At 31.7% G+C, this 20,627-nt stretch overlaps 1 protein-coding gene across 1 annotated transcript in view; it reads left to right on the top strand.

The window, feature by feature from the left end:
• LOC145297606 (leukotriene A-4 hydrolase-like) overlaps positions 1–20,627 on the top strand; it is a 198,652-nt gene that overhangs the window by 167,067 nt on the left and 10,958 nt on the right. Inside the window, exons 9-11 of the mRNA XM_080143665.1 lie at positions 3,610–3,724; positions 8,597–8,741; positions 10,496–10,599. Coding sequence (XP_079999791.1) covers positions 3,610–3,724; positions 8,597–8,741; positions 10,496–10,599 — 364 coding nt within the window. The remainder of the gene's footprint in view (positions 1–3,609; positions 3,725–8,596; positions 8,742–10,495; positions 10,600–20,627) is intronic.

Below are 20,627 nucleotides of genomic sequence, written 5' to 3'. Positions count from 1 at the left end.
TGAGATGATCATCTTTAGTTAACTTACGTGTAATTATATTCATGCAGATATTCTACATGATTTATATTTATTTGCGTAAAGTTTACAGTAAACACAAAATTGTTTCCATATATATTTATGTATACGTATATATTTTTGTTTGATCTATCTACCTATCTATAAAAGTGAACGTGTGTGTGTGTGTGCATTTCCCTACGCAATAACTGTCAATTTTAAGTCTACTGACTCGAAATTTGATATACAGGGTACTGAGATTTGGGAAAATTTTTGTGATCGGTTTTCGGCCAGAAATTTGGCTGTTACGGTCAAAGTTCAACAATTTGACTTTTGAGATCTCTACCAAACTCCTCCGACAATTTTGGGTCTAAACACTTGAAATTTTAGCTATAGGTTCCTTGGACATGGATCTAACTTAATAACTTGATTTGAGTGCAAAACAATAAATTTTAAGGGGTCATAATAGGGGTCAAAGTTCGAAAAAAAATTACCGCTTTTTTTTTTTTCTTTTTAGCTCAAAACATACATCTCCAAACACCCGGGCAACGCCGGGCTGAAATGCTAGTGTATATATATATATATATATATATATATATATAGGTAACAAAATTGAATACTGAAGTGCTCATATCTTTGGTTCTATGGGAGGAAACTACTTGAAAATTTGTAGACTTTTTGAAGATGATAATACTATTCTATGGTTAAATTTTTATGACAGTTAGTAAAAAAAATATATATATTTTTTCAAACCAATAAAATATGCTCAAATTTGCCTACATTTTTATATATAGTGTCCTAGCAGGCCAGCTTCAGTTTTGCTGCTTTGGTTGTCTCCTCTGTGGCCTTGCCAGGCCACTAATAGAGAGAGACTGGGGGTAAATAAAATAAATTGGAATAATTTGAAGTATGCTGTTTTGACTTTACTGTTGATGCAAGAAATGAGACCAATTGTTGCATTAATTCAATTAGATATATAGTGGTGAATTACATTCCAATGAACAAAAGACAGAATTGGTCTACAGGTATGATTTTTGTTTATTTTTTTATTATTTTCAAATTATTTGACTTATAAGTGAATATCTCTTTTTTTTCATACGTGTTTATGGAAGATATGGTTCATTGTGATATCAAACAACTCATCAAAGACAAATAGATATTATTACAAATTGCACCAAATAGACTAAACAAAAAAAAAACAACTAAATTTGAGTGTATATATATATATATATATATATATATATATATATATATATATATAGCTTAGAGCGTTAGAGGAAGAGCAAGCTCAATTCTATGAGGGGAGACTTATCTGGACATTATAAAGCTCAACAAATATAGGAGTGGGAAATGAAGTCACAGAACTATATATTGGTGGATATAGATTGGTTCATTTATTCAATAAGGGAAGTAGTTGGGGGATAGAAGAGACTCTTTTTGTCAAGTCATTTCAGAGCCTAATGCTTCTCATCAGAAGAGTAGAGAAGATGCTAGGTAACATAGTGGGGATGCAGCATCTAGCGTTGGATTCATTAGGAACGAAATAGATCAACACAAATTAAAATTATAGGTGATGTTGGGGGGTCGAATTCTAAATAAAGGAGGAGCGTATTATATATAGTGTAGTGCAGAAAGGTGTATAGAGTCTTTATCATAGTTTTAAGTGTTCGTAGTATATGTTTTAGGGTTAAAGTTGGGGCTTAACTGAATGTGTGGTGGTTCTAATTTAACGGCGTGTAAGGTGTCTATTATCTATGGAGGGGCATTTTTTTACAAATGCAAGTGAGATGACAACATCACTATGAATTAGTGTATACTTTTGGGAGGGATATTATGGTGCTGATTTAAGGCAAAAGGGGTGGGTCTAAGTGGGTAGTTATAAGCTATAATACTGGAATTCAAAGTATACTATATGCTAGGTAATATGTTGCAATATTTCTATGTTTTCTTTTTATAAGGCAAAGGTAGAGAGATAGGGTAGCAAGTTCTTTGGAGGTGTCTAACAGGGCAAAAAATAGATTTTTGGATATGGATGATTGGCGTGGTGGAGTAATGGGGGAAATTTTACTGTTAACCATAATAATAATAACAACAGTAATAACAATGATGGTAATAACAATAAAAATGATGATGATAGTAGCGATTATAATAGCAATGGCAACAATAATAAAAATGATAATAATAATATTAACAATAATAATATTAATAATAATAATAATAATAGTAACTAGAAGTTGAGTAAAATTAAGGGGTACAGATAAAGGCAAGGTCCAAGACACATGAAATATATTTAAGGGATAGAGGTGGAAGGGTGAAGTAAAAAAAGCAAAAAAAGAACGAAGAGGCGATTAAAAAAAAAAAAAAAAAAAAAAAGATAAAAGAACAAAAAAAAAACTCTTGGTTTCATTAAAAAGGGGCAGAGTTGGATACCTGGATTAGAGTAGTGCATATGCACACATACATACATATATATATATATATATATATATATATATATATATACACACACATGCTCACTCACGCATATACATATACAATAGAGTTAACCGGCAGAAGCACAAAGTTTGGAAAGTAGTATCCTGGGTGGGGGGTGGGGGGGTAATATTTCTTTACAAGAGAGGGTCTGCAATCGTCCACAATAAAGTCATGAGAATAGCTGACTGCAAAGACCAGCTTTCTATGTTATAAACGAGCAGGACATAAACAATAGAATACATACATGCTTGTTTCTAAACGGGGAAAAAGTAATTTCTGAGTGTTGTTTCCTTGAATTGTTTTTTTTTATTCTTAGAGATACATTGAGGATAGACATACCTCTATCCATTTAAATTTCCGTGTTTGTCTTGCAGATTTTTCTTTTTATATAGTTCAGTTGGTATTCGTTAGTTGTGCTGGTGCGATAAGTTTTTCATTCCTCTTTTGTGTATGAAATGGAAGAATTCGGGTTTGGTTCAAAAACTGTGTCGGCATTCTCTGGAAGTAGTCGTGGCCATCTGTATTCATTTAAAAGGATGTCCGAAATTGTTTTCAACTTTCGTTTACGACTGCAAATCCGCAACTTATGATGACAAAAATATTATATATATATATATATATAGAGAGAGAGAGAGAGAGTTTTAGTGACTTTATTTCTAACTTCAAAATGGCATAATGAAAGAAAACTATAAGGTATTTGCAACTTCTCTTCCAATTTTCAGATTTTTTAATCCTGTCCAAACGCATTTTATTTCCTTTTGGTGGATTGATTGTGGCTATTTCTTCTGATGAGTTAACGGAAAAATAGATTTACTGATTGATATAATAATAAAGTGATTGATTTTGTGCGATGAAACAGACACTGTCAAGAATTGTAAGTGTCAACTGAGTTAAAGGAATAAATTATAAGATGATCACTTGTGAAATTTGGAATATAGACTTTTATCATTCATTTATTATATATATGTATATGTGTGTTTGAGTGTTCTATGGGCGAAAAAAGAGCTTCATTGAGTTTATAATTTGTAACAATTTGGAATATATTGTAAGGAACATGTCATTCAAGAAATATATTTTATATAAACTATATGCAGATTTTTAATTTAAAGAGAAAATAAATTTTTTTTTTTTTTTTTTCAGGTTAAATGAAGGCCACACAACGTTTATGGAGAGGAAGATTTGTGCTCGATTAGGGTCAGGTGAACCACTTCGACATCTTCTTGCAATGAATGGATGGAGAACTTTAAATGATTATGTAAGTTTGCAGTTCTTTGTCTTTTTTCTTTTTTTGGTTTGTTTTTATAACTAATTTATTAAACGTGCATTTGCTTCATATTACAAACAAGCATTATTTTTATAACATTTGCAAACTAGTTTACTAAGTTAATGTTGTATAGCAATGGCTGAGATAAAAGCAATATAGATATATATGTGTGTATACTTATTTATTCAATGTTTATTTTCAACAATTTTCTTGCTTTTTTTTTATTGCTAGTAGTTCAACCCGGCTTTGCTAGGGACCTATGTACTGTTCATAACTTGCCCTACGTGTGAATACATGTAAGATTTCAAATGTTTAGACCAAAAATTGTCAGAGTAATTTCGTAGAGACTGCAGAAGTAAATTTTTTTTAACTTTGACCCCAATTTTGACCCTCTAACATTTATTTTATTCTCAAATCAAAATAAAAAGTTCTACCCATGTCCAAGTTACCTACATCTAAAATTTCAAGTGTTTAGACTCAAAATTGGTGGAGAAATTTGGTAGAATCTGCAAAGGTCAACTCTTTCAACCTTTTCGCAGCCAAATTTTCGCTCCAAAACAGATTAAAATGCTTGCCACATGTCTGAATACCTGTTATGTATAAATTTTAAATGTTTAGACCGAAAATTGACCGAGTAGTTTGCTAGACATTGCAAAAGGTCAAATCTTTTGAACTTTGACTCCTTGACAGCTCAGATTTTTTACCCAAACTGATTAAAAAGCTTGCCCTATCCCTGAATAACTTTTATGTAAAATTTCAAATGTTTAGACCAGAAATTGTCTAAGTAATTTGGTAGAGACTGCAGAGGTCAATTTTTTTTAAACTTTGACTCCTTAACATTTATTGTTTTGGGCTCAAATTAAGTTACTAAGTTAGATCAATGTCCAAGGAACCTATATCTAAAATTTCAAGTGTTTAGACCCAAAATTGCCGGAGGAGTTTAGTAGAGTTTCTCATTTATTTTTTGGGGCTCAAATCAAATTCAAAAGTTGGATCCAAGTAACCTACATTTAAAATTTCAAAGTGTTTAGACCCAAAATTGGCAGAGGAGTTTGGTAGAGTTTTCAAAGGTCAAATCGTTGAACTTTGACCCTTTGACAGCCAAATTTCTGTCCGAAAACCGATTAAAAAGATTTTGCCAAATCTCAATATCTCTTCTGTCAAATTTCAAAGATGACTTTCAAAAATGTCGGCGAAAAAGCGACCCCCCCCCTGCAAAAAAGTGCCCAGTTGAAGGTGAAGATATTAATGTTTTTAGCCAATTTTTCGATATTTGTCATCTGAAAGGTCGAACTTTAAAACGATATTGATCTTGGTAAAATCCATCGCCTCTGTCGAAAGTTTTAGGCAGACATGCAAACAGACATACATTTATATATTGGTAGCTCAAATTTTCGACCCAAAACCGATTAAAAAGCTTGCTCTATCTCTGAATACTCTTTATGTAAAATTTCAAATGTTTAGACCAGAAATTGTCTGAGTAATTTGGTAGAGACCGCAGAGGTCAATTTTTTTTTAACTTTGACCCCTTAACATTTATTGTTTTGGGCTCAAATCAAGTTACTAAGTTAGATCAATGTCCAAAGAACCTATATCTAAAATTTCAAGTGTTTAGACCCAAAATTGCCGGAGGAGTTTAGTAGAGTTCTCAAAAGTCAAATCGTTGAACTTTGACCCCTTAACAGCCAAATTTCTGGCCGAAAATGGATTACAAAGATTTTCCTAAATGTCAGTACTCTGTATATCAAATTTCGCGTCTGTAGACTGAAAATTGACAGTTATTGCATTGGAAAATGTACACACACACAGACTCGTTCACTTTTATATATATATAGATAGATATTGAGCTTTCTATTATCTTGGTAGATTATGTTTGTGTGTGTGTATGTATATGTATATATATATATATATATATATATATATATATATATATATATATATATATATATATATAATCTGAGATTATTGTTTCCAGAGGTTGAGTAATCAATGAAGTTTAACGAGGTTAATACAAGAGTGCTCAATACCAAAGTAGAGCAGAGTATATTCTTTATTTGTTTTTACATAAGCTGTAATATGTTGCTACACATTCATGAGCATGTTCACCTTGCTTAAGAACAATAACCTCAGATTATTCCAGCTCCTTCTGTTGAGCACTACAATAGCACAGGATTTTCCACTTATAAACAATGGAGGAATTCAACTTTAACACCTTGCTTAAAAACATTCCAATCACAAACAAATGGAATTATCAACAATGAAAATAGAAGATCTAATCAGAAATGTTGAAATGGAAGGCACACTTTTTCCTTAACAACTTAATGATAAGCTGTATTGTGTGAAGAGGTCTCTAGTTACTGGTAAGTAGCTGACCGAAACATGCTCATGACTGTGTAGCATCATATTACTGTCTATTAAAAACAAATAAAGAGTGCGTATATATATATATATATATATCTGTGAAGTGTCTGTCTATGTACATATCTCTACACAATATCTATATCAATTTTTAGTCTAGAGACTCAAAATTTGATATACAGGGTACTGAGATTTGGGAAAATCTTTGTAATCCATTTTCAGCCAGAAATTTGGCTGTTAAGGGGTCAAAATTGAAACGATTTGACCTTTGAGAACTCTACCGAACTCCTCCGCCAATTTTGGGTCTAAACACTTGAAATTTTAAATATAGATTCCTTGGACCTGGATCTAACAATAACTTAATTTGAGCCCAAAACAATAAATGTTAAGGGGTCATAATAGGGGTCAAAGTTTGAAAAAAAATTGACCGTTGCGGTCTCTACCAAATTACTCAGACAATTTCTGATCTAAACATTTGAAATTTTACATAAAGGGTATTCAGAGATAGGGCAAGCTTTTTAATCGGTTTGGGTCGAAAATTTGAGCTACCAATATATAAATGTATGTATGTCTGTTTGCATGTCTGCCTAAAACTTTCGACAGAGGCGACGGATTTTACCAAGATCAGTATCGTTTGAAAGTTCGACCTTTCAGATGACAAAAATCGAAAAATTGGTTAAAAACATTAATTTCTTCACCTTCAACTGGGGATTTTCTACAGGGGGGGGGGCTTTTTTTCGCTGATATTGTTGAAAGTCATCCCCTCTTTTCAATTGTCTAGCCTTAATTTAAACATAAGTCACTTTCGGTTTGGCTGTGGTCGTAACAGCAAAGACGTCACGTTTTTTTCCCATTCTTTTCCTCCTTTGCGGTACAGGTTCGAGCCTGCCTTCCTACTACCACTTTTTTGTTTTTGTTTTTTTTGTTTTTGCTCAACATACACCTCCAAACACCCGGGCAACGCTGGGCTGAAATGCTAGTATATATATATATATATATATTTCAAGATTATGAGGGGGTTTTTTTGAAGCATAAAAACGATGTTTTTTATATTTAATATTTTTTTTTTTTTTATATTTCAAGCAGTCCTCTGCTCTTGATCACAAAAAAGTAGCAAAATAAAAATGAAAGATATTGAAAAAAAACTAGAAATGTGTATTTTGTGCTGCTTTCATTCTTTGCAACAATGTTCAAAAGAGTTTACCGTTTGTGGAAGAAGAATGTTGTACTATTTTTTTTTTTTTTTTTTAAATTGTAATGCATTAGCGTTCATTTCAACTGGCAATAAACAAGACAATTGATTTCATTATGTATAATAGATGTTTAGAAACTGAAACAAATGTGTTGAACGGTAAAAATATTATTAATAGTTCTCATATGAATAATAGTTGAAACAAAAATATGTTTATAAATATTTTAACCACAGTCTCATCGTAAAGAGTGCACATAAATTTGTGTACACTGATACTAACATACATATACATACATATATATGTACATACATGTACACATGCATACATAAACACAAATATACATATATACCCATAAATACATATATATCTAATTGAAACGAATAAAGTAACCGCCCAACTCTGCAGCCATTACATATACTTACATACACATATCCCTAGTTTATCAGTATTTTCACGGCAAGTACTCGACTGAGCTTTAAGCTCTGGTCTACTCTCCTTAACATAAAACCTTCTCAATCTTTTGCAAAAAAAGTAATACCTGATCACTTTTTTGCATAAAATAATAAATAAAATCTTTGTTGTTTCACTGCTTTAGAATTTGTTTTTATTATTATAAAAATATATTACTTTATGAAATAGTTTTTTTTTTTTTAAATAAAATGTGTGCAAAACTTTTACGTGTTTTCATTGATTACTCATTTTTAATGAAAAACAGGAAATTAAGTTTAGTAAGCGGAACATTTTTTTTATTTTTAATTGGGAGTCACTACTTGTTAAGGCTTGAAGGCCACTCGAGAATAATACTTGACGATAACTCTTGGGTGTGCCCCAGGGACTCTTTTAGGGCTTTATTAGCCCTAAATGAGCCCCTGGGACACACTCCATTTTTGGGACTATTTTACCATAGTTGTCCAAAATTTTCTGTGTATGTCTATTTAACATGGTGATGAACTCAAAATTAAATATGTGAAGGCCTTAGGGGACTTTGGGAGCTAAATTGGGTATGGGGTGAGCCAAATGATGGACTTAGTCATTTACTTTTTTTGCATGGTGCAGAACTCAAATTTACATATGTTAAGGCCTAAAACTGCACCGTTTGTTCATTTTTCACCAGGATCTGACGTGCCCTGGGAACTTTTGAGGCTAAATGAGGAAGAGGGGGGGAGTAAATGCTGGACTTAGTTATTTTTTATGCTTCGTTCACTGTGCACTCACGGGGGACGATGCATGCTTCACTTGTTGTTTAATGATATCGCAGAAGGATATTCATTATTGATTCAAACCAAACTGATATTGATTTTGTACATTTCAGGTGACACGACAAGGATCTGATCATTTGTATACCAAACTTGTACCAACTCTGATTGGTGTGGATCCTGATGATGCTTTCTCTTCAGTGCCTTATGAGAAAGGTTTTGCATTACTGTTTTATTTAGAAGGACTGCTTGGTGGACCCAGTAAGTAAAACATTCACATATACGTGGTGTCTTAAATAGGTTTTCCAGACTGTTTTTGTACAGGCATAAAAAATGTTTGAAAATTCAGTATGTTATTGCTATACATCTTATGAAATGACTGACCAATTTTTATGATTTCGGGTTCAAATGAACACCTACAGCAGGAATTGGAATACACCCTATTAAATTTTAAAAATGCAATCTGGATGTGAGGACACTTTAGAAGAACGATATTCAATAAAATTCTGTTTTAAACTTTTACAAAAATGCCACAGAAACGTATGGAATGCTTCAGACTGCTTTTGGACCATCTTGGATGAATCAAGCATCAGTTTTTGAGTGGCATAAGAGATTCAAGGAAAACAGGAAGTCTGTGGGGGATGAGAGGTGTGGGAGGAGTAAAGAAGTCAGAACACTAGAGTTGATTGGCCAAATAAAGAATTTCATGAATAAGGATCACTGTGTGTCTATAGAGACAATAAGTGCGCAGTTTGATGTCAGTGTGGGAACTGTACATACAATTATTCATGAGGAACTGAAGATGCGAAAGATTTGCGTGAATGCACCAGTCCACAACTACATCCTTGTCAAAGACTATTTGATCAAGATGGGCATCAAGACAGTTTCTCACCCTTCCTATAGTTAAAACCTTGCTCCTTGTGACTTTTGGTTATTCCCTAAGCTCAAGGAAAACCATAGAGGCTGTTGTTATGAGACAATTGAGGAGATGAAGGAGGTGTGCCGAGAGGTGGGCTTCCAGAAGCTGTTGGAATGGTACAACAGGTGCATTGCAGCTGGAGGAGATTACTTCTAAGGGCACTAGAGTTTTATGTGTGTACTACCAATAAAAGTGCCCATAAGAAAAAGGTTTGGAAACTAAGGCACCTCATATATTGGGTAAACCTCAAGCTGTGTCTAATCATGAATGTTCAACAGTCTTTGTGTCATTGTCATTCAATAATATGTGGAGTCACTTTGATGATAGTCTCATTAGTAGGTGTTGTGATCCTGAATGGACTTCACACTCACCGGACCTAAACCCCGCCCCAACCACAGATTTTCATCTGTGTGGTTCTCAAAAATAATATCTATCAAAAACATCCCCAGACCATTTCTGAACTAAAGAGGACCATCACTTCTATGTTTCCTAACAAAGATTAAAATCAAATTTATGAAATCTTAAGTCCAGAATCTTTATTCCAATTTTGCTCCAAATCCATTACATTATTTTGATTCTGGAAAATGTTTAAAATTCAAGGTTTAAGCTTGAAAGGTCTTAAGAAGTAATTAAAATTCAGGAAATTCTGTTTCCTTTATGTCTAATGATTATGGACCAAATTTTATGTAAATCTGAAATGTTTAAATTTTCAAATGAGTTTGTGTTTATATTATATATCCTGCAAACCGCTTAAAATTGTTCAAAGAAACTGAAATTTGGAGAATAGTTATAAATTGATGTCTAATACCTACTGTTAGAATTTCACAATAATTGGAGGTACTACCACCTTCTTGTTATCCTCTTTGCATAAAACTAAACATAGCCCACATTACAACCTCTTATACTTCACAGCTGTGTTCCAAAATTCGTAATAATCAGTTAATTAGTTTAGAATGAATTCTATGTATACAAATATACAAGCATATACATATGTTTATATAAAGATATAATAGATTAAAAATAATTTTAATAAAGTCATTTATCTTTTTCTTTTTAATTCAAATTTTATAAGACATTTTTGTTTCTTGTTTTGTAGAGGTGTTTGAACCCTTTCTGAGGGCTTATATTAATGAATTCAGGTTTCGCTCTATTAACTCCAATCAATGGAAGTCTTTTCTGTACAGTTTTTTCCACGATCAGGTAAACCTTTTACTTTTTAATTTAGTGTTATTTTGGTTGTGCGGGTGGGGTGGGGAGTATCATCTAAATGAATAAATGCAAAAGTTTTTTTGGTGCTTAAGATAGTTGACAAATCTATTTTTAAAATATGCTGTTTTAAGCAAAAACAATATTATGTACTTAATGGTCATGTCGAGAATAGTAATATATCCAAAAATTATGAAAATTGCACTTTTTAAAAAAAAAAATCATTGAAAATTTTATATCTATATCATTAATTGCTAGATGAAAGATAATGTTTTTAAATTGCAACAAAATGTACATTACATAAAATAAATCCAAGGTAAATTTTTATTCAATTTAAATTAAATTTTTATACCTTACTTTGTAAAATTTATAAAAGTGCACTTTGAAGATAAATAAATTTCAAATTGAATCTTGTACCTTTATTTTTAAAGCCTATAGTAAAAACATTTTGTTTAACAATTTTCATGCCTCGGATAAAATTCTTTTCTAACTTGTATCTTATCTTTTTAAGATTATATTTTAAAACTCTCCTTCTCTCTATTTCAGTTTGTATTTCTCCTCACACCATAACTCATTTTTGCAACCCCCTCTTTGTATTATTTCAGGTCTGAATATTCTCTCTGTTTCAGTTTGTATTTCTCCTCACACCACAACTAATTTTTTGCAACCCCCTTTTTGTAATACAGGTCTGAATAATGAGAAAATCTGAATTTTTTTTAACAAAAATTTAAAATAACTTTTTTAGATTAAATTTTATAAAACTTCTTTCAGAATAGAAAATCTTTAAAATTTAATAAGGAACATATTTCATATAGGTTTCATTAACAAATATTCAGTACATATCGAGAAAAATAGAGATGAAAACTTCAAAAGGACTGTATAACTGGTTACGGTCAATAGTAGTCCTCGCCAGCGAAAGTCTTCGTTATTGTTATTCTATTATTAAAAACATTTTGTGTCCTGCTCTTTCATGCGAGGACTAATTAATGAAAATAGTTTTCAAAGACAATTTGTGAAAATTGAGTTTTGCAAAAAAAAGAAACCAGGGAGTTCTGATTGTAACAAAAGGGAGATAAATATTTTCTAAAAACTGAAAATCTTTGGCCAATTTAAGAAAACTTAATTTTCCGCTAATTGTCTCCGAAAACTGTTTTCATTAATAATTAATTTTCTACCTTATCGTTTTTCTTAATTTTTGGATGTGTTCATTACTGCGACATGACAATTCAGTAGATAGCATTGGTTTCACTTGAATTTCAATTTTCGAATTTTACTATAATAAAAAAGAACCTAGTAATCAATATTTCTGACAGAAGGAAGAAGAATTGCTGTTTTCTGGGTTGGAATCTACATTGACAAGTTTTTGACCTTGAAGTAGTATTTTTTTAAAAAAATTATTTAGCTCCTTACATCAAGTGACTTCATTTTTTTTTTTTTTTTTTTGAGCAATTCTCATAAAAAAAATAGGTACACAAGAAGTGGCCTACAATTTTATTAATTTATACTTTGTGGATTTCATATGTACGTACATTGTGTATGTGTACCTGTGTGTAATTTGTGGTTGACTGCATGTGCGCACGTGTGTATTGGAATAGGGGAAATAATTCTTAGGTGACAGCAATTTGAATGATCCTTGACTGCTTACACAGTTTGCCGGAAATTAAACACATTTTTTTTTTCTGTATTCCTCTGCAGTATCCCTCCCCTACCCATAATCCATTTTTACATGTTCCATATCAGAAAGAAAAAAAGACCTCCTGCCCTTCATTGATAATCAATATTTTTCAACTTATTATTGACTCATCAGCTAAATGATGCTTAATACGATTAAAAACTCTCGTTAAATTATTACAAGAATTCCACTCCTTCTGCATCTCCACACATAAAATTCAAATATCTGAAATTACTGCCATTATCACTGATGAATTATCACTAAAGAGGATGGCATTTGGAGTTATATACAAGCTTTCTTATTTTACTGTATCTATTTCTGCTATGCAGAACCAAATGAATAATTTTATACAATGCCAAATCAATAGTTATGCAGTGTTAAATGAATGATGTTATATGGTGCCAAATGAATGATGTTATATGGTGCCAAATGAATGATGTTATACAGTGCCAAATGAATGATGCTTTACGGTGCCAAATGAATGATGTTATACAGTTCAAAATGAATAATGTTATACTCTGCAAAATGAAAGATTTTATACGGTGCCAAATGAAAGATTTTATACGGTGCCAAATGAAAGATTTTATACGGTGCCAAATGAAAGATTTTATACGGTGCCAAATGAAAGATTTTATACGGTGCCAAACGACTGATGTTATACGGTGCCAAACGACTGATGTTATACGGTGCCAAACGACTGATGTTATACGGTGCCAAACGACTGATGTTATACGGTGCCAAACGACTGATGTTATACGGTGCCAAACGACTGATGTTATACGGTGCCAAACGACTGATGTTATACGGTGCCAAACGACTGATGTTATACGGTGCCAAACGACTGATGTTATACGGTGCCAAACGACTGATGTTATACGGTGCCAAACGACTGATGTTATACGGTGCCAAACGACTGATGTTATACGGTGCCAAACGACTGATGTTATACGGTGCCAAACGAATGATGTTATACGGTGCCAAATGAATGATGTTATACAGTTCAAAATGAATAATGTTATACTCTGCAAAATGAAAGATTTTATACAGTGCCAAATGAATGATTATTTGTATGGTGCCAAATGAATAATTTTATACAGTGTCAAATGAATGTTTTACAATGTCAAATGAATGATGTTGTATAGTGCCAAACAAATAATGTTATATGGTGCTAAATGAATGATGTTATACGGTGCCAAACGACTGATGTTATACGGTGCCAAATGAATGATGTTATACAGTGCCAAATGAATGATATACTGTTCTAAATGAATAATGTTATATGGTGCCAAATGAATGATGTTATATGGTGCCAAATGAATAATTTTATACAGTGCCAAATGAATAATTTTATACAGTTTCAAATAAATGATGTTGTGTTGTGCCAAACAAATAATGTTATAAAGTTCTAAATGAAAGATGTTATATGGTGCCAAATGAAAGATGTTATATCGTGCCAAATGAAAGATGTTATATGGTGCCAAATGAAAGATGTTATATGGTGCCAAATGAATGATGTTATACGGTGCCAAACGAATGATGTTATACGGTGCCAAACGAATGATGTTATACGGTGCCAAACGAATGATGTTATACGGTGCCAAACGAATGATGTTATACGGTGCCAAACGAATGATGTTATACGGTGCCAAACGAATGATTTTATACACTGTCACAGGAATGATGTTATACAGTAGCTAATGAATAGAGTTATACTGTACCAGACGAGTAATGTTATACGGTGTCAAATGAATAATGTTGTAATACTGAATGTACTGTGCAGTTTGCATAGTGTTTTCTTATCAATCAGGGATGCAGTGTTGACTTCACTTTGACCAATTTTTCTTGCTTTCTAGCTGAGATATGGTGATGTTTAGTCTTAGAATCTTCAACCTCCCGGGCTTTAATTAATTTTTGAAAAGGAGTCAGTGTATTGCTAATTGCCTAGTATATATTGTACTATACTAAATCCCTATGTCAGGTTTAACAGTCATTTTCTATGTATGTAGAAATGGACAATATCATGCAATGATATATATATATGTGTGTGTTATATATATCTTTGAAGAATTCATAAATTATTTCAACTTAAAAATCAATGTTATTCACTGATGTAAATTTATATCCAATTGCTTTAGTTTTAAATAAAATTGAAATAGCATTTCCGTTGGTCTGTCAACCATTAGTTTGAATTTGCGTTTTCGTTTTTTTTTTATGCTTCAGTTTAAAATAGCATTTTCATTGGTCTGTCATACTTCAATTGAAATAGCATTTTTATTGGGCTGTCATACTTCGATTGAAATAGCATTTTTATTGGTCTGTCATACATCAACTGAAATAGCATTTTTATTGGTCAGTCATACATAAACTGAAATAGCATTTTTATTGATCAGTCATACATCAACTGAAATAGAATTCTGATTGGTCTGTCATATTCTCTCACCAGTTGCATGCATAATTCACATTGACACACCGTTTTCAATTAGATCACCAAAGTTAAGCAACGTTGAACCTAGTCAGTACTAAAATGGGTGACCATTTTAGAATTCCATGTGCTGTATGTGCTCTCTGCTTATCTCAGCATTGCTTCCAGTCGTCCTGGACTCCTCCTTCCTACTAGGCTCAAGCAGTGTCGATTCAGGAGAGGATAGCACAACTCTTGCCTCACAATTACACATGCAGTTACCCTTATAGGGAGTATCCATTGTCTCTTGAAACTGAATGGAGGCAATGATGAGTGGTATGCAGAAGAGGTGGATAGGAGTATCCATTCATATTCAAACTATTTCCCTTTCTCATATTTCTAAGTACTAGGACTTGGATCATACAATCAGCAGACCTCTACTACATGCCATTGTCTGTCACACTTGAGTTTGATATAAACTTGGAAATTAATGGACACATCTTACGGGTATTGGCTCTCGTTAATGCGCTGCCAAAGAATATTTGCTAATTATTTTAAATATTGCTCATACTTAGATCATAAAAGCAAAAAAGTAATTAAATAAACTTCCAGAAAATTCCTTGGATTCACTCAAGCTTGAAATAATTTCAATCATTATGATTTCATCTTTTCTTATGAAAAATAAATCTAATTTCAGATTCTGTGATGATGACACATTCATTTGTTATCTTATTAATCTCATCACTGTTATAGACTCATCACATTAAAACCTTAGTTCTTGCCAGATCACAAAAGTTAAGCAACATTTAGCTTGATCAGTACTGGGATGGGGTATTTTGAAATACAAATGTCATAACTTAGGAAAGAAATGGTATGAACCTCTTTGTTTCTCTCCCCGCATACATAAGCAGTAAGTAGGTATATGAGTTTTCTGATTTTTAGTGAAATTTCACTTATATATATATATATATATATATATATATATATATATATATATATTTTTATATTTTGTGTACAGAAAGTTGTTAGTTGAGACAGGTCATTGGTACCGTCGGTTTCAAGCCCGATAATAAGGCCCGTTTAAGGTATCCTTATCAAGTTCTCTTCAGCCAATATTCGTCGAATATTGGCTGAAGAGAGCTTGATAAGGATACCTTAAACGGGCCTTATTATCGGGCTTGAAACCGACGGTACCAATGACCTGTCTCAACTAACAACTTTCTGTACACAAAATATAAGTACGCTCTTAAAATTTGGATTTTCCTTTTAATTGAGCACTCTGCTGGAATTCTTTTTCCAAAAAAAAAAAAAAAAAAACTAATCATAATTATATATATATATATATATGATGATGATTGCAACGTCTTGTCAGACGAGTGGCACTCCCTCAGACACTTAAAGTCCATGAGCCCAAAAATGACTTCCATCGCCACAGGACCATTTTTATAGACAAATGCCTGAGGGAGTATCTATACACAGATGATGTTACAGAGTCTTAGCTTTGTACGACAGCTAAGTCTCTCTCTTGGTTCAAAATGTTGAGATCCAGCAACAAGCAAGAGCAAGATAGCCAGCAATATATATATATATATATATATATATATATATATATATATATATGTTATTTTTTTGTTGTTGTTTTTGCGATATGTTTTGAATGAATTCAATTATTTATGTGAAAGAGCATTTTTTTTTTTACCTAAATGCGAGTTGGGAATAATTTTCCCTTCAACCAATTTGATGCCCCCATATGGGAAGCGGCATATATATTGTTTTTAAAATATAATTATCCACTGACACGTGTTTCATCGTCTATGACTCCTCAGAGTGGCTGAATGGATTTCTGCTTAAATTGATAGTTTATTAAACACACAGGATAACTTTTATGGAAATGAAAAAGAAAAAAAAAAAAAGAAAAAAAAGAAATGAACACTGTCCGACATAAGTCTGACCAGTGACTGTTTTAACCTTAATTTTGGAAATTCAATATCAAGAAGGATTGACACATAGCCAGATTTCATCTTAAATCCAAAATGATTAGATTCATGAAACTCTGTAACATAAAATACTCCAAAAAAAGAATATATATGATATAAAATACTTACATATATATATGTATGTATATCTATTATTTAAGTATTTTATGTTAGACGGTCTGTTGGAGACACATGTCCCTCTTTTTGAATCAAGAACTTTCATAAATTATATTGCCTGTCGCTTATTTAGTGTAATGCAAAGCTCTTAGTTTATAAATATAAGTTGTGGTCAATGTTTATATATAGATACTGGAGGTATAATTTATGAGCACCAATCCCATGGCTTGGAGGTAAAACTACTGACTATCTACTAGATGGTTGCAGGTTCAATTCCTGGTTTGGGATGGATGCTAGTATAGCCCTCACTGGAGATCTGTGATACAATGAAACAGTCTGTCTGGATGTATATGTGTCTAGGAGAATCCCATTGAGCATTGCTGTTGTGTAGAGCAAGAAACACGTTGGAGCTAGAACACAACCTTGCTTCAAGCCGCTGTTGATGGGGAATGGGCTTGAGAGAGTGTACTGAGCAGGATTGTGTTCTAGCTCCATTTCCCAGGCCAATATATGTATGTATATATATATGTATATATATATATATATATATATATATATATATAACTACTTAATTTACTCACATAAAATTAATATACGAAAGTATAGATTTATGTGTAAACTTTAAGTATTTACTTCAAAAGTGCTCAAGATGTAGGTAGAGCTAGTTAGTAATTTATATATATTTTATAAGTTACTATATATATATATATATATATATATATATATATATATATATATATATATATATACACACACACACAGATACTCAAATAAAGTACAATTAAATCAACACTTTGCTTTGGTTCTCTCTTCTCTTTTCTTTCTAAATATAGTTTTTTCGAAGTTCTTCATTTTCAAAAACGTTGCTAATAGTTATGCTCTTTTAAAGTACTGTATTTCCGTTAGAGTTTTGACTTTTCTTGTTGAAAGAATTTTTATATTGAGTTTTTAAAAACGTGTGATTAATCAATACAAGCACAAAAGACAACTTTTAATTTTAACCAATAAAAAACATCCTTTTAATTATGCATAAAAATTAACATAACCGACAAATTATGTTATTTATTTATTTATATTTTATCATTTTATTTCATGTTCAAATTATATTGAAGGAATATATTTATTTCTAACAATATATACACACACACACACATCTTTATTATAGAATAGGATTTTTAAAATTTCTTAGATTATCTTTTTTAAAACTGTAGGATATTTTATGGTTTGTTTTTTGTTTTTTTTCATGTCTTTATAAGTTTTTAAAAATTAATTAATTTTTATTTTCTTCAACGAAAGAAAAACCAAATTTAATCCCAAACTGAAACTGATTTCTTCAAATTGTTGAGCATATTTAGAATATTCTAGGGCGTTTCTTCTTCCATTTCTGAAGATTATAATCATTCATCCAGTTAGTGGAATGGAAATGTTGGTCATAGAAATCAAGAAACGTCAATTGAACTCTTGTCGTCAATCAATGACGCATGAGGTAATAGGAACTTCCACCCACCAATCACAAGTGACGAAGATTAAATTGAAATTGGGTTTCTGGTTATTTTATAAGGATGAAATTATGTAAAAAAAAAAAAAAAAAAAAAAAAAAAATCTGTTAGTTCTCATTTGTATGTTTCAAATGCAACTTTGCATCTCTTGAAGGGGCTTGGTCGGTCACCCTCACTCATATTTTTTCTTTGTTTTTGCTGAAGCGTTATTTTATACAAACTGTACTCACGCGGCCACACGTTGCTGTGGCTGAATCTGGTTGACACAAATGTTAGATTGATTTGTATCGCACAGATACGCATGCACACACAAAAAAACATGCACACACATACACACTATGCAAATAGTCAGGAAAAGACAGTTTAAAGGCTTCAAAATCACACCTAAGATTTTGAAGTATATGAACTGTCAATTTTTGGTTATGATTAAATGTTAGTCAAGCAATATAGTTCACTGTGTAAGGTTTTGGCAAAATCCAGGTTTCGGCTATATTATCCACTTAATCCATTTTTTTTTTTTTTTTTATTATATTAAGCATATAAAGAAAGAATATTAGTCAATCGTACTTTAAAAAAAAAAAAGAAAGATTTATCTAGCTTAAAAAAAAGATTAAATAATCGCTTATCAGCATGTGCTGATGTGTTGAAAAACAGTATTTAATAACATGTACGATCTATGTAAACACAAAAAATTTCACCCAGTTGCGTAACTGTATAAGAACAATTAACATCTACGGTATATTTAATGTAAAAAATAAAAGAATTCTTGGCTTATGAACATGTCTCGATGTGTCCCGTTATGTTTGTATTTGGTTTATTATATTTAAAATGATTGCTTCTTGTAGAGAGTGACGCCATATTCGAAAATTTCTGGAGCGTTTGTTTTGTAATAAAATTTAGATTCTGTAATGAACGAATTGTCAGCTCTCAGCCAACAAGATTTCACAGAATATATGAAAGGAGAATAATTTTTGAATTGGGAAATGGAAAGGTCGCTGTATGTCTATAAGTAAGTGAAATTCCATATGTCGTAAATGCAGAAATCCTCCTGGTGATGAGTGGGGGGCGGTGGGAGGACTTGTTATTTAGAGGGGAAAAATAGGAACTACTTCCTCTAAAGATGGTCGTGATTGTGATGATGTTGCTCCTAGGATGTGATGTAGGATTTTATTATAATGACTAAATGTGTCTTAAAAGGTGTTCTAAAGTTACATAAGATAGTGACTAATAGTTTAGGCATGATAAATTTGTATGTGGCATCTGTTGTTGCAAACCTATAGTACTCAGTTTTTGCTTATCATCTTCAGAACCTATTTTCATTAATAATTAATTTTCTACCTTATCGTTTTTCATAATTTTTGGATATGTTCATTAATGTGACATGACAATTCAGCAGATACCATTATTTCACTTGAAATTCAATATTTCAATTTCAGTACAATAATGAAGAAGAACCAAAACATGTTTATTTCATTAGACAGAAATTTTTGAATGTTTATTTCTGTTATCAAAGAGCATCAGATCCATAGATCTAATTTGGAAAATTCAAAAGTTTCAATTCTATAAAAATTTCGACCTTGAGAAAACTTTTCAACATATAAGAGTTGGCTACAATATAGTATAGTTTTTACAGTTAAAAGAATTAAAGTTATCGCAAAAAGGTGTGTCTTACAACCTTTCCTTGATCTTTTGACCTATATATTTCAAAATTAAATCACTTCTAAGTTGAGCCATGATTAATATTTTGACCAAGTTTGGTAACAATTTGTCAAGCAATGTCTATGCTAAGCTATACACAAATAAACATGGTGACAAACTAACTATAAAAAACAAAGTCTCTGCAGGGATAAAAACACGCGTGCATATTTATAAAATGTTCCTGAACTTTTTAAATGAGGATTGATAGTATGTATTTAGATTATTTGAACTACTGTTTGCATTTTGGGTGTTATTTTCACAATGTTTTGGCAGGTGTATCAGTGAATAATGGAAAGAATGTTTTGTTTGTTTTTTGTTTTTTTTTTTTTTTTGGGGGGGGGGTCATTAACCATAGTCATTAGAATTCAAAATGTGTGATGTATTTATGAAACGGAAAAAGCATTGATCCATTTTCATTTTTGCATCAATTTTGGTCTGATTATATCAAATCGGTACAGACCAAAATTGTGAGTTTGTGAATATTTATTAATTTGTTTTAAACATAAATTAAAACTGCATTGTAATTGTCAGTGTTAAGCCAATGCGATCATAAAAGGTGGAAGAAGTCATATTCATTTGATGATGAGATTACTGTAAAATTGTCAGATATTATTTTTTATGGAAATTGCTCCAGACAAGGCATAAAGCCACTTGATGTA

The sequence above is a fragment of the Euprymna scolopes genome, chromosome 18, assembly GCF_053919585.1.
Source record: "Euprymna scolopes isolate OS-2025 chromosome 18, ASM5391958v1, whole genome shotgun sequence".
NCBI lineage: Eukaryota > Metazoa > Mollusca > Cephalopoda > Sepiida > Sepiolidae > Euprymna > Euprymna scolopes.
The sequence above is the reverse complement of the archived record's forward strand: the minus strand, read 5'-3'. Positions and strand labels throughout refer to the sequence as shown.